Below are 15,326 nucleotides of genomic sequence, written 5' to 3'. Positions count from 1 at the left end.
AGTTTCACTCGCAAAATAGTTTTAGTCTAAGTAAAATGTACCATTGATTAATGTCACAAAGAAACAAGCACAACGACCAACGCACTTCAGACAAACAAGCGGCTCTGTTTAATGCACCTGCCAAACTGTATCGCATACGGGCTACACTTAACTAAATAACTGTTAATCCTGTTATGTTTCTTATTTATATATTTGCATTATATTGCATTTTGAATGTAATATGGCAATGGAATGTACTCACCAGGAACCAGTAAGTTGATTTTTGCTCAAACAGAATAAAATAATTCACGTAAAATAAAGAGAATTGCAATAAAATAGTTTTTTTCTTCTTCTTGTTGTTCCTGTCACAAACGTATAGAATAAAGATAATTATTAAATAAAGACTTATTATCTTAAATTTAACATTTTTATTTAAACAAAAACATATTTGGTTATATAATGCTGAAACATCAATTCTTTTGTCTGGTAGTCTTATTTTTCTGATGTTTGATTGCATAAAATCTATGATCAATTTCTATATTTCATAAAATGCCACAAACTGTGTGGCCCCCTGGATCCATCTCGGGCCCCCCCCAGGGGCCACGGCCCCCAGTTTGAGAACTACTGCCCTAGACTATATGGTTGTCTGTCTGTCTATATTTTAGTCAGTTGAATGTTTCCTTTATCCTCACACATGTCTCTTGTTATATTTAGCAACACAATGTGTGTTCTTCCTGTTTACTGTGTGTTGGCTATGAATGTGCATTTGTGTGCTCTGGGTGTTATATTATCGGTGTGTTTGGGTGTGTGATAAGGGTGGAACTGCACCTGTCATACACCTCGCCACACTTCACTCCAGGAAGTTAAACAACCAATCCTCAAAGCCACAAAAGCTTGACACACTTTCTTAGCTTTCCAGATACATACCGAAGGTTGTTGTAAGAGGATAGTCCGTAATATTAACATATTTGTAATGTGTTTCTACTATAACATATAAGAGATCTGCTCACGTCACTGCTGATTTAATTCATTGCCCTGATCATTCTGAAAGGCTTTATTTTATGATAATGACCAGTTTACCAAATGAATTAATACGTACAAATGAAATATGAATTTATTTTATGTCAGGGAACAGACAAGCTAGCTCAGCTATGTATTACTAAGGTACAGCAACACCGTATTGAAGGCCTTTAATTGAATGTAATTTTTATGTTCCTTTTTTAAACTCCAAAACGCTCAGATCTGTAGTTACTCTGAGAAATACACTGCCCGTCCAAAAAAAGTCACACTCTAATATTTCGTTGGACCGCCTTTAGCTTTGATTACGGCACGCATTCGCCATGGCATCGTTTCGATAAGCTTCTGCAATGTCTAGAATGTCCATTTTGTCCCATCCAGAGTTGCATTCATTTTTCGCCAAGATCTTGTATTGATGATGGGAAAGACTTCTCCAGCACATCCCAAAGAATCTCAATGGGGTTAAGGTCTGGACTCCAATCCCTGTGATCCAACTGATGTCTCATTCTCCCTGAACCATTCTTTGACAATTTGAGCCTGATGAATCCTGGCATTGTCATCTTGGAATATGCCCGTGCCATCAGGGAAGAAAGAACCATTGATGGAATAACCTGGTCATTCAGTATATTCAGGTAGTCAGCTGACCTCATTCTTTGGGCACATAATGTTGCTGAACCTAGACCTCCAATCCAATGGGAGGCTTTTACCTATTTGCTTCGTTAAATCCAGGTGGTGACTTTTTTTTGGACGGGCAGTGTATGTGGCCGCTGAGTGAGTTTAATGGTACTGAATTGTACGATTTTTATTAGAGAATAATACATGGGATAATTCACCCAAAAATACAAATTCTGTCATCATCATTTACTCGCCCTCAAATTGTTCCAGACTTGTATACATTTCTTTGTTCTATTAAACGCAAAGAAAGATATTTGGAACAATGTCAGCAATTTTCAGTTCTGGGACATCATTTACTACCATAGTAGAAAAATTATATGTATATTATATTTTTTGTTCTGTTGAACACAAAATGAGATATTTTGAAGAATTAAGGAAAACAGTTCTTTGGCACCTTTGACTATCATTTTAATTAGGGATGCACGATAAATTCAGACGATAAATGGTCATTTTTAATGTTATCGGTATCGGCCGATAATAAAATTTATGCCGATATATTAAAGCCGATAAATCATAAATAATTTCCTCTGGTTAAACTACTTAATCTGCGCGCTGCTCGCAGTTGAAATACTGTACAGTACTGTCTTTGTGTCGTGATCATTCACTTACTGCTATTAGCAAAACATTGCTGATGTAGGTACAGTATGTAGATATACAGTATTTATGAATGTGTAAATTATAGAAACAAAAGCATATTATTTGAATCAGACTGCTGTCTGAATGCTTTCTGTCTTGAGACCTGTTAGACATGTGGCTACTATAAACATTTTCTGGAAGAACATCTATAATTTGTTTATTAAATATACCAGAAAAGTTTGAAGGTTAAAGAATCGTTAACTAGTGTAAAGTAGGCTTGGTACTGATTTTCAGGGGAAAAAAGAGAACTAATGGATACTTTGTTTTCTGCGGTGAATGTTTTCAAATAAAAGCAGTTGTTCACTTTTTGCCTTTTGTTTCAGTCTTAGGGAATTTTATATTAATATTTAGATACTGTATATCGGTTATTGGCCTCCAATGTTAAAGAATTATCGGTTATCGTTATCGGAGAACATTTACATATCGGTGCATCCATAATTTAAAATTTTCCTGCTGTAGTGGTCAATGATGTCCCAGAACTGAAAATTACTAACATTCTTGCTTATATCTTCCTTTGTGTTCAGCAGAACCAAGTAATTTATACAGATTGGGAACATCTCAAGGGCTAGTAAATGATGACCAAATTTTCATTTTTGGGTCCCTTTAAATAATAATAATAATAATATTTAAAGAATAATAATACTTGCCGTTTTTGAATGATTTTCTACCAACAGATTTTTAGATGCTATATGAGATCAGTTCTCTTCAAGGTAACTCCAGTGTAACAGCAGAGAAACCACAGGTGGAGTACATTAACTACACATGTTGTCAACGGAAAAGCATCCAAATATTATTTTTTATTTGATCCGCTGTTTCTTTAGTTTTATCATTTAAAAGAACTACCTTTGTTTTAAAATAACACCATTTGGTTTGACATGTTATCTAATGCATATGGGCTGGTAAGTGTGACCTTGCGTATGAAATCCAAACCAAAATAATGATGAAATTAAGAGCATAAATTTGACTTTGACTTCAGTCTTTGACATGGCCGTACTCGGTTGATATTGTCTAGATTATATTTTCACAGTATGTTTTTTACATTGTGTAGGATGTTCTCTATTTTATGTAGATGAAGTTAATCACAAAAATCTTTTGGCTGGGTTTTCACAGGCAGGGTCACACATGGCATCATGTGTGAGTTACAGCGGTACATTAATGACATGCTGAGTTTTAGACGTGTTCAAATTAGGGCTGTCCAACGATTCATTAATCGCATCCAGAATAAAAGTTTGTGTTTACATAATGTATGTCTGTGTACTGTGCATATTTATAAACACATCCACATACATGCATATATTTAAGAAAAATATAAAAAATTATAAACGTTTGTATACAATTTAAATGATTGCTAGATATAAATAAATACATGTACATATGTATGTGCATGTGCTTATAAATACAAAATGATTATGCACGATCCCTTGCGTCTGTAAGCAATCTTCACGTTTAGTTTAGTGAGGATGAGGACGAGAGAGGAAAGCGTTACAGTCAGACAGGAAGCTGTGTGAATGTTTGTCTGGCGTGTGTAACTGAAGCAGGTGTGAACGGCACAGCACAGATTCTCTTTCTCGCTCACCGCGGATGAACGATCAGGTTTCAGCGAAGAAAGGGAACATTGTTTGAATTGCTGGGGTCGTCCATGGCAACAGGAGTGCTGGAAAAGAGAAAGAAAGCGAGAAAGAGGCCAAGTGTAACCACAGAGCAGTGTGAGGTCAGTGCAGGCCTGCCATTCATCACATGCAAATACTGTGACATGTTTTCTACAGCCAATTACGCCACAATTATTTGACTTTCTTCCTCTCTCAAACTCTCTCACTCTCCATCTCGTTTTTTTTAATGGATTTTCAATATGTTAACAGCTTCGTATAGATTCCTGTGGTTACTGTAACACTGCAGAAAATTACTTTTTACTTGTTTTTCCAAGAACCTTCTTTAAAGGGATAAATTGACCTGCAGCCGTTTTTTAGTTTGCTGCACTGATGTGTATATTGCAATGGATATGTGATGTATCATTCGCTAAAATATGAAAAGGTGTGTGAGAGAAAACCAACCTTTTGGTTTAGAAGACATTTATTAACCAGCTATAGTCATTTGGAGTACTGTTGATGGATGGAGGTGATTTTTGGAGCTTCAACATGTTGACCCTCATATCAGAAGATAAATGAATAATGTTATATATATTAGCTGAATCGTGTTGTGTTCAGCTGTAGAAAGTACTTCATGTATATCTTGGATGTTATGACGTGAGGGATCAAAGAATTTTTACAATTGGGTGTATCTTGTATAATGTGGGTGTTGGGTGGGATGTTTCGATATTTTAATGGAAGTCGAGACAAAAGTGTGGACCACACTCAAACACTATTTATTCAGTCACTCCTGTGGAGATACACACAGAGCTTCTCTGTATAGTTTGCTGCTCACCCGCCTGTTGTTTACATTAAATACTGTGAAGGAATGTGTGCTTCCTGTCCCACTGTTTGCAATTGCTGTATCTACAGATGTAAAAAATGGCAAAAAAGTCATAGTTCACTCAGATTTTACTGGCTGGCTGTCCAACTGAATTGTAATAGATTAAACGTGAGAACTCTCTCAATGACTGCGATTGTGAGTGTGATTCACTCACAAATGACTCTTGAATCTGTTCTTTAATGAATCTCACAAATGACTCTTGAATCTGTTCTTTAATGAATCAGTACAATAGACTCATGAATCTGTTCTTTAATGAATCTCACAAATGACTCTTGAATCTGTTCTTTAATGAATCTCACAAATGACTCTTGAATCTGTTCTTTAATGAATCAGTACAATAGACTCATGAATCTGTTCTTTAATGAATCTCACAAATGACTCTTGAATCTGTTCTTTAATGAATCTCACAAATGACTCTTGAATCTGTTCTTTAATGAATCAGTACAATAGACTCATGAATTTGAGTTATTAGTTCAAGTCTTTCTAAAAAATCATACTCTAATTCTGAAATCTGCATATTCATTTTGTATTTATAAACACATACATGTATACAGATTTAGGAAATATTTACAAGTATTTCTTTATATTTACCAATCATTTAAATTATATATATATATAAAGATGTAAATATACTGTATATAAATGTATTCATATTTTATATTTTTCTTAAATATATGCATGTATGTGTATGTTTTTATAAATAAAAAATTAATATGCACAGTAGACCGACATATATTACAGGCCTCCAGACTAACTTTTTTTACCAGGAGCACTGTAGGGTTGTGCGAGTGGTAGGTTGTGCTGCTGTCATTGCCTTTCCTGCATACATGTCCGATTTGCAATTGCATCCGCGTTGCGTGCATACGTGCCCGATTCACGCTTCTAATCCGTCCATCTCTCCGGCCCATGCATCCGTTTCGGCCCAAAAAGTACATCGGCCCACCGGGACAATACCCGGTATGCCCGATTACCAATCCAGCCCTGGTTATGTCAGAGACCGTGTTATTAAGGAGATGCAGGATCTGGAGAAAGCGTAACGGCTTACATGAATCATGTTAGGCTCCTCAGACAATCATGTAACAGCCTCTAGTCTACTTTCCTGCATTCTGCGATTATTATTATTTTTTTGACTAAAGGTTGCAGGCTTACAATCTGCTGTCTTTGGTAACGCGGATATGACGCCATTGACAGGCGACTGCTAGACACGGCCCCGTATCAACCGTATGCGCGCAGAAATCCATGTCTGCGCGGGTCTGTTTCCTTTTTGAAGCATCAAGTCGCGCACTAACCTGTTCATTGATTAACGATTAAGAGCGTTAGAACGTTTTTAACTCGAACCGAATAAAAACAAAGGTAAATGTGGCCCATCCTGCGTCAGCAGTAAACTTGGAACCTGATCGAGCATGCGTAAGGTACGCGTCGTAGACGCTGTGCTTCTCGTCCGGTGACCACTGCCGCTTTAAAGTCTCCGTTCATAAGGTGTTTGTGAAGAAAGTCTTGACTTCAAACGCAAAGAATAAATGCCGTTGTGTTCATGGTGTGTGCGACAGCCATGATGCAGAAGTTATAACGGATCATCTCATTTCGTCTTAAATACACGTTTTGTCGGAAAATAAACACGAACAAGTTTAAACAGTTGTCAATGTCAATATCGAGGAAACAAGAAACTGAAGCATACTGTATGAAAGACACTGAAACTAATTTAAGTGGTTCTTAATGTCAACTTGCAGGAGAGCATGGTAAATCTTGTATAAAACAAACTGGAAATAGTCTTACATAAAATTCAGTGGACGTTAATAAATGAAGATGATTAAATTGGATGAATATGTCAAAAGCAGGCTTTCAAGAAAAGCCCCAGTAGAGCTTTGAAGAAACGCCCATGCTTTAAAGCACATTTTGAACAACAGGCCTGAATGACTTTTTTTAATACCACAGCACTCTTCACAATTGATATAGAGAAAGCTTCGTGAATTATGAAAAACTACGTAGATGTTGTACATTACAAACCTGCTGGTTGGAAGCTCTGGTTGGTTCTCTGAGAGCACTAGATGTGTTGTCGATGTGATTTTGTCTGCAGTAGACAAAGACGTCTTTCAGCGGCTCTTCAGGACCAAAGCCTCCTCTGATCCTTCTTCAGAGAAACTGATTACTGCTTTCATGTTTTGCTTTTGCTAACATGGCCTATGTTTGTTCAATAACAGATAAGTGATCTTCATGTGGCTGAGCAATGTTGAAGATGACAAAGCTCAAATACATATGGTTATTGTGTGTTATTAGCTGTGATTGATGTTGATCGGGGGTCATGGGGTGTTGTTTTGTGGTCTCTCAGGTGTATTGCACATTCTCCAATGAAGATTACGACCGGAGGAACGATGACGTGGATCCTGTGGCCGCATCTGCCGAGTACGAGCTGGAGAAACGGGTGGAGAAGATGGACGTGTTTCCTGTGGAGATCGAGAAAGGTGAAGTTTTCACTGAATCCTCAGACGGTCTGGGATCTTTTAAAGGAGCCACGTTCTGCACTTTTTTATGTGTCGAAAGTAGGGCTGAAACGATTCCTCGAGTAATTCGAATACAAAAAATCATCGAGGCAATTTTTGTTGCCTCGAAGCCTCGTTTAATCCATTTAACTACAGTACACACGGAGCACTGCGTTTCCCCACGGACCGTTATTACTGACGCACAGCCCGCTAAACTCTGTACATGTTACAGGCTCTCAAGTCTCACGCATTCACCGTGAGACACACGCATTTGAGTCTGTTCACACGCTCACACGTGTTTCTCATGCTGAGAGAGGTTATTGAAATGGTGAACTGCTATTTTACTTAGTTTTAGTCTAGTTTGCGAGTGAAACTTGTTTTCCGGCTGCATTGAGTCCATAAAACCAGATTCGGACTAGTGGAGGTCGAATCCTGTTATTTACACATGTCATCTGTCTGTTCTGCGTGTCTGAGTGAATGAACTGCACAGTTTAACATACAACACACGTGATGCTCATGAATTTGTCTGCGTCTGCGCTTTATGAGGACATGAACACATGGACTTCATCTCCAGAGTTGCTCTGAGAGTTTGTTTCAGAACATTTTACTGAGTGAAGCTAACACACTAAAAAATAAGCGTCTTCTGACGACCTGCCAAAATAAAAGTCCGGTTAACTCTGTATTTTTATGTGGACAAATATACTACTATTTAATAGTAAAAAATAAACAAACTAATTTAGATTAAACTAAATGCATCATGCATAAGCTGAAGTTAGTTGTTTACCTTTGAAATTATTCTTTCTATTTTTATTAATGTTTCTTATTTATACATTTGTATTAGGCCTATATTGCATTTTGAATGTAATATGGCAATGGAATGTACTAAATGGGTTTAGTTTTCACAGATATTAATTATGCAATTTCAGCAATAAATATGTTCATTTTTCTAAAAAGGAAACAAATTAGTTGTTCATTTTAAGAGACCTGTCTTATTTTCTCTTGTATATTTAGTATTGCTCTTTAATAAAGAAAATGTATTTATTATCCGAATACCCGATTAATCGATGGAAAATCAGTAGAATACGCGATTACTAAAATAATCGATAGCTGCAGCTCTAGTCGAAAGGCTATTATCTCATCTCATTTTGGTTAACTATTTCTTTAAAAATATTTTTGCGCGCCATCGTCTGATGTCAGAATGTTTAAGTTATATTGTTATAATAATGTTAATTATGAAGTTATGTTATTTTTTTGGTGCTTGTTTCCTGGTTTTTTATGTTTGTTTGTTGTGCCCTAATCCCATTTCACTTTCATTATAATAAAAGCAGTGGCCAGGATTTTTTCCACAGAAAAAGTAGAATAATGTGAATTAAAAGTTGCAACGTGTAACTTCTCCAAACGTACTTATCTTAACCTTTGTTTAAAAAAAGGTTTTTCCTGCCAAAAATATCTAAAATTTCACATTATCTTACAATCGCGAATCACGTTGTGTGCTGATCATTTCTTTTTTTTAACAAAAAAAAGTTACAGATTGCTTTTTAAAATGGGGTTAAACAGGTGTTGATGTGGTGTTGATGTTGAGTCTGTGGTCATGTGCTCATGGTCGTTTCTGAATTACCCATTTTTTTAAAGCTTCAGTTTTGCCTTGTGGATCATTATTATTAAGATGGGAGACAATTATTCAACACAATTTTATTTATATTGTGCTTTTCACAATGTGGATCGTTCCAGAGCAGCTTTACAGGAGAAACACAGAAAAGGTAAAACATGGTGTTTATAGAACAAGCAAGATCATTCTAGTAAATAATATCTAATAAAAGCAGTCTCCCGGTGAGCAAGCCAACACGGCCCTGTGGCGAGGAACCCAAACTCCAATGAGAAAGAAATGGAGAAAAAAACCTCGTCTCAGCCGGGTGGGCCGGATCTCCTCTGACGTGTCACAGCTGCACTCCGTGACTTTGATTAAATTGAGTAAATGCTTATGAAAAATAGGGAGTGATTATTAGTTGTGATTAGAACATTTCATTTGTTGAAATTGTTTAGGTCTAATTTGGTTTTATGGGATGGATATCAGAGGAATGTTCTAAGCAGGGAAAATACTAATGGCACAATAAAATGACAAGTAACAAAAGGATCTGATCTCTAACAAACTCCTCCTTTCTGTCTCTCTGTGTAGGTGATAAAGGGCTGGGGATCAGTATTATAGGGATGGGTGTCGGGGCAGATCAGGGTCTGGAGAAACTGGGCATCTTTGTTAAGACCATCACTGAAGACGGAGCCGCGGAGAGAGACGGAAGGTGAGATGTGCACCGAGTCCAAACAACACCAGGGACCTTGTTACGTGACAAAAGATTCCATCTTTATGATTCTGAAATATCAGATGCCCCACGTCAAAAAACAATGCACCCACATGTCTCCGATGATTCAGTGCTGAGATACGGCACCTCACTTCACTGCCCGAGTCCAAATAATCCCTGGGTCTCTTTTATTCATATTATTTGTCACATATATATCTCGCAACCCTTTTCACGGGTGCTGATTGTGTTTTAACCATCTGATTCTACTGAACCACTGATGTTCGGGTCTGTATATGTAAAGCATTACTGATGTGATCTTTGCATTTGTGATGGGCGCGTCCTCATGTGGAGTTTCCTGAGGGCATCTGGAGGCAGGACACATGTGTTTGATCTCTCTGTTGGGCAGAACGCACTTTGTCCAAACACACAACATTTACTGTGCGACTGGGTGTCAAAGCAAAGAAAACACACTCTTCCCCTTCCCGGCAGTGCAGCGGCCTCCACTGTAAAAGCAGACTTTGTTTGAAAGAATCTGCCGTTTGGAAAAAGTTGCCAGGACCCAGAGATGTTGGTCAGCCTGTGTTCTTTTTTGTATTGCTATGAGCTTGTATTGAGCATGTATTTAAGGGGACCACCCAAAAAATTTTAAATGTCATTTTCTACATGTTGTCCAGGTTCCATCGAGGTGTGAGGGAGTTTGAATGACACTATTAATTAATGACACATTATATTTTGTCAATATTATCACAATATTGTTATCACAAAAAAGAGGCATTTGTTGTGACACACAAAGCAGACGTTAAACTGAAAGGTGGTGTTGTGTTCCAGGATTCAGGTGAATGATCAGATCGTAGAGGTGGACGGCATCAGTCTGGTTGGTGTGACGCAATTCTTTGCTGCGACTGTCCTCAAGAACACAAAGGGAACTGTCAGGTTGGTCTCATTCTGCGTACCGCCGCTACTGTATTATCAGATAGTATAGTAATATAAATAAATCCATTTGGAATGGATCAGAATTTCTACATACTGTATGCGTACTAGGGCTGTCACGATATCAGATTTTCACCGCACGTTATCACAAATTTGCGGTAACGGTATTATCACGGTATTCGTTCGGTGTTTTAAAAAAGAAATCATTTATGCCGTCGGTGAAAATCATCTTTTTTGTCTGTTATTTGGTCAACAAATCACACTCGTAATAAAAGTGGATGGAGGCAGAGGTCATAACCCCTGCAGCTCTTAAAGCAACGTTTTGAATGGATGCTGAATAGTTTACGATATTACGTCTGTGTACAATTAACACATTATAGATAATCTTTGTTTTTAATATCACGGTTATTGTCAATGCCGGTGTTTTGTGACACCCCTAATATTCGCTTTCCTTAAATGTTGTATACGGAAACATGTGACCACTTGTGGTTAGATCGGCCGAAACGTACCAGGTGTAAACTGGGCCTCAAAAATACTGCAGTTGTACCAAGACACAATCGTGGAAGTCGAAGAAAAAGCTGTAAAAATACTTCAACTTGTTTTGTAAACAAAAAAAACCATATTGTTGCTTTTAGGCAGAAGCCATTTACATTTATTTATAAATCATTACTATTGGTCAACCTTCATGTTTGTGCGTATTGTTATTTACCCCAAAGAGCTTGTACAACAAAGTGTTTAATCATTAAAAAAATGCTGAAAGGTAGCACTTTTGAAGCTATTTTTGCCGTGGAGCTTATTTTAGTACAATGTCAACCTTGTCTACAAACACACAGCGGTTCTTAACTGCTAAATATGTTAATGCACAAACCTTGTGTTGTTACTGTATTGTTATTGGTGCAGATCACTAAACATTATAAATTGGTGACCGCCTGCATTTTTATACGAGTGTAATGCTCAGTGAACGTCATTTCTATAATAAAAGCAGGCAGAAGTGCAGAGGGTAAAGTTCATGTTGTTTACTACACTTGTGTCTGTTTGCTCTTCGCCACATGCAAATAAGCACAACTCGCACACACAGACTAGAACGGCTTGCTCCATTTGATTATGCCGTTCATGGTATCGGCTTACGTCAAGCACTCATGCCCTTCAATCACACCCGTGCAGGTTTCTGATTGGCCGAGAGAAGCCAGGTGTTCAGAGCGAAGTGGCCCGGCTGATCAGTGAGACTCTGGAGCAGGAACGACAGCAGCAGCAGGTGGACGACACCTATGAGCAGTCCACTGAAGAGGTCAGAAACACACATCACACTGCTTTACACGCATTCACAGGTTTACTGTAGTGTACTCATGCTTCTTGTTTATTTACACGCATATTATTTATTTCACTGGATTTGCTATGAACGAAGATGGTAGGTGATGTGTAGCAAGTAGGGCTGTTGAACGGTTAATCGCGTCCAGAATAAATGTTTGTGTTTACGTAATATATGTCTGTGTACTGTGCGTATTGTGTTTGTATTTATGAACACATACACATACATACATGCATATATATTTAGATGTATTTATTTACCAATCATTTAAATGATTACTTTTACGTTTATTAAATATAAGCGTATATGTGTTAATACAAAATGAATATGCACAGTACACAGATATATATATTTTGTAAACACGAAATTTTATTCTGGATGCGATTGTTCGCATTCTCTTGTTTTGCTCTGGGATGTTTTCATTTCTGCGTTTTTGCAAATGTGCAAGGTTATATGCCGAGACGAAACCTCAAAGTGGCAGTAAAGAAATCCGAAGTTTTATAAGAATGCAGTGCTGTAGGAAAACACGAAAACACGAAATCTGCAGCCACAATGCTCAAGTGATCTGGATGGTTGCCAGGGCATTGATGCATGGTTGCTAGGGCGATCTGTGTGGTTGCTGTAAAGTCTGGTCTCTAGGTTGATTCCTCCTCCATGTTTAGGATTGGTTTGTCATCCACCCGACTGAAATCACAGTTGGAAAAGTAACAAACCACACAATGTGAGGTGGGCTGGGTTGTGTGCTGAAAATCTTATCATGATGTGAGTCATTTTATACAGTACCAGTGTATTTCACAATGGTGTTTTGCCTTTTTATAATCTAGTGACTAAATACTTAAAAGCCCATGTTCACCGAACCAGACTAAAAGGAATGTTTCAGCAACCTGAACTAGATCAGTGTTGTTGTTTTGTGTCAAAGTGCACACCAGTAATGGTTTTGTAAGGCTTGTTTATAAAAGCCCTAATTTACCTACGGTCCTGTCTGGTCCACCATTTTTACTGCATGCTGTATTTACAGAGTGACGATCAGAGAGGCGTTTAATGGTTGTTGATGTTAAAGCTTCAGGTGTCTGTGCAAACTGAATCTTTGGTTGTAAAATGGTCTAACACTGGAATCACACACATCCGTGTGGTTTTGCAGAGCAGCTTTGGATGAAAGATAAGGAGCATGCAAAATAAATGTAAAATTCTATACTCTGTGACACACACACAAATTGGGATGTCTTCACTATGATGTTGTTTACACGTGTGTTAGAGCACTGTGGTATCTGGGTAAATATGGCGTGTTTAGACGTGTTCTGAGCATCTGCTATGAAGTTAATATTTCACAGTTACTTCAGAGAGAGAGGAACGTTTCTTAGCCCATGCTTTTCAATTTTGACACATTATAACTTATTTTCCAACAGTAACTCTTTTTGGACTTGTTTTTTGTTTTGTGCCTTTACACCGTGTCTACACCGGACGCGACCTACACGACAAAAGACATCAGAAACGCATTAGAACCCATTATAATACAAATATTTGTCCACACTGGACCTATTAAAGTGGCAACGAGTAACTTTTTGACCTTAAAATAATGTCTCTAAAATTATTTTAGTGGTAGGACAACTTTTAAATGGACGAATTTTACTGCCGTTACTACTTAAGCAGCCTCCTATCGGCTGAAATTGCACTTGTAACTTTGGTGTTCTGGTCGGTACAAGCCCCGCCTATCCCTGCTTTACGGCATACGTCACGTTTTAGTCGTAGCCTGGAGAAGTTAGCCAACAGCAGAGCTAACAGTAAGACAAAACTATCCAAAACATCACGATGGCAGAGCCAGCCAAAATAAGTTTTGGCAATTCTGGTATATGCTTTTTTCATTCTATAATTTATTTTTTTATGTTGCTAAATAAATCATTTTTATTTTATTTTTTGTTTATTATTATAATTTTAGTGCTTTTAACTGATTTCAGTTTATTTTTAAGCCAACATTTTGATTTTTCCTTTAGTTAAGATTTTCCAGTCATTTTCAGGTCAATATTTTGGTTTCAATGAACAGAAACGTTTTCAAAGATTTAATTTTAGTAAGCTAAAATAATATTTTGCCTTACGTCACGCTTGTGTCTATGATGTCATCGCAGGACGAGCACTACGAGGATGAGGAGGAAAGAGGGGAGAAGGGTATCCTGGGTTCGAGTTTTAGCCAGAGGAATGCGGAAGTGCACGACCTGCCTGAGAGCGAGGACATGTTCCTACCGTCAGACATGGACACCACTCAGCTATCTTTCAGATTCAAAGAGGTAGCGGCGATTTCTCGGTTGATTTGGAAATTTCATTCCTTTCTATTAAAATTGGCATACATCATTTGCTAATTTTGCATGTTTTGTTTCAGCTCCAGATAAAACACAGCATCGCAGAGTCTGAAGTAGATGAACTCAAAGAGCGGGTAAGAACTCGAATCCAACATTTGAATCAATCACACGCACGCAGTTGTATTTGAACTGTTAAATGCTATCGTCTTGTTTCAAGTTGAGGGAGTCGGAGGAGGCGCGGGCGGCGTTGGAGGCGAGAGAGGCTCAGCTAGAGCGGACCATTCAGGAGAACTCGGAGAGAACCGCTCAGATGGAGAAGAACTGGCTGGAGGCTCAGACTCTCTGTAAAACCATCAATGAGCAACTCAACAACACACAGAGCCAGTATGAAGCGCTGGATAAAAAATACAGCAAAGCCAAGAAACTACTCAAAGACTTTCAGCAGAAGTGAGTCCATGATGTCAGCACTGACCTCTGCCTTTAAACAAACATCTACACTGTCTTTATAACACACTTTAAGTAGAAGTTCACTCAAAAGTGTACACTCATGTCGGCGCCGATAGCCTTTAAGTTTAGTTCGCTGACATATAGTACCAGTGAACTTGCGGCCCGACCCGAGTTCAATTCCCGTCTCGATATCCAACGCTTTCCTGTCTGCTCTCCACTGTCCTATGGTATTAAAAAGGCGTAAAGTAAAGTACAAAAAAAATACACATCTTTTAAAGTCATGATGTGTTTTTGTTCTGTGAAGCCTCCTAGGCTATGTGTATGTGATTATAGCATGCATGGTTATTGCATACACATGGGTCATTAAAATACATTTGAATTCAGTTTTAATTTACATTTTTGATGAATTGAGATTTTTTTGGACGTAGGTTTCACGCACAACCCGCTTGGTCAACGAGACCCATATTTGTATGTTCTTCAAAGCATCATGTATCATGTATTCCACAGAATTGATCTTTTTCTGTGAGCTCAAATTTTTTTAAGTCTCTTAATTTGAAACTTTGTAATTTGTTAAGAGTACATTTACACGATAAAAAACGGAAACGTTTTTCCTTTGCATTTTTGAAAAGTTTCACGTTCACTAGGCTTGTTCTGTGTCACCGGTGTTACACGGTGTCCACCCGCCTACCGATTACATCACTTGTCCACCGCGGCATCGAGCCCCACCGTCATTTTTTATTTTTATAGTTATAAATCACTTCGTTTTGTCAAAGACCAGACGGCGCATCTGAAC

General features: G+C 37.9%; 1 protein-coding gene across 3 annotated transcripts in view; it reads left to right on the top strand.

Moving 5' to 3' along the window:
- The window catches only part of ppp1r9ala (protein phosphatase 1 regulatory subunit 9A-like A), a 37,154-nt gene that overhangs the window by 11,657 nt on the left and 10,171 nt on the right, over positions 1-15,326 (top strand). For all 3 annotated transcript variants that reach the window (XM_057335353.1, XM_057335351.1, XM_057335352.1), the window contains exons 3-9: positions 7,106-7,238; positions 9,433-9,553; positions 10,382-10,486; positions 11,648-11,771; positions 13,916-14,074; positions 14,167-14,220; positions 14,304-14,533. In XM_057335353.1, the coding sequence (XP_057191336.1) occupies positions 7,106-7,238; positions 9,433-9,553; positions 10,382-10,486; positions 11,648-11,771; positions 13,916-14,074; positions 14,167-14,220; positions 14,304-14,533 (926 nt within the window). The remainder of the gene's footprint in view (positions 1-7,105; positions 7,239-9,432; positions 9,554-10,381; positions 10,487-11,647; positions 11,772-13,915; positions 14,075-14,166; positions 14,221-14,303; positions 14,534-15,326) is intronic.

The sequence above is a fragment of the Triplophysa rosa genome, linkage group LG6 (genome assembly GCF_024868665.1).
Source record: "Triplophysa rosa linkage group LG6, Trosa_1v2, whole genome shotgun sequence".
In the NCBI taxonomy this organism is placed as follows: Eukaryota; Metazoa; Chordata; class Actinopteri; order Cypriniformes; family Nemacheilidae; genus Triplophysa; species Triplophysa rosa.
This window is presented reverse-complemented; position numbering and strand designations above follow the sequence as displayed.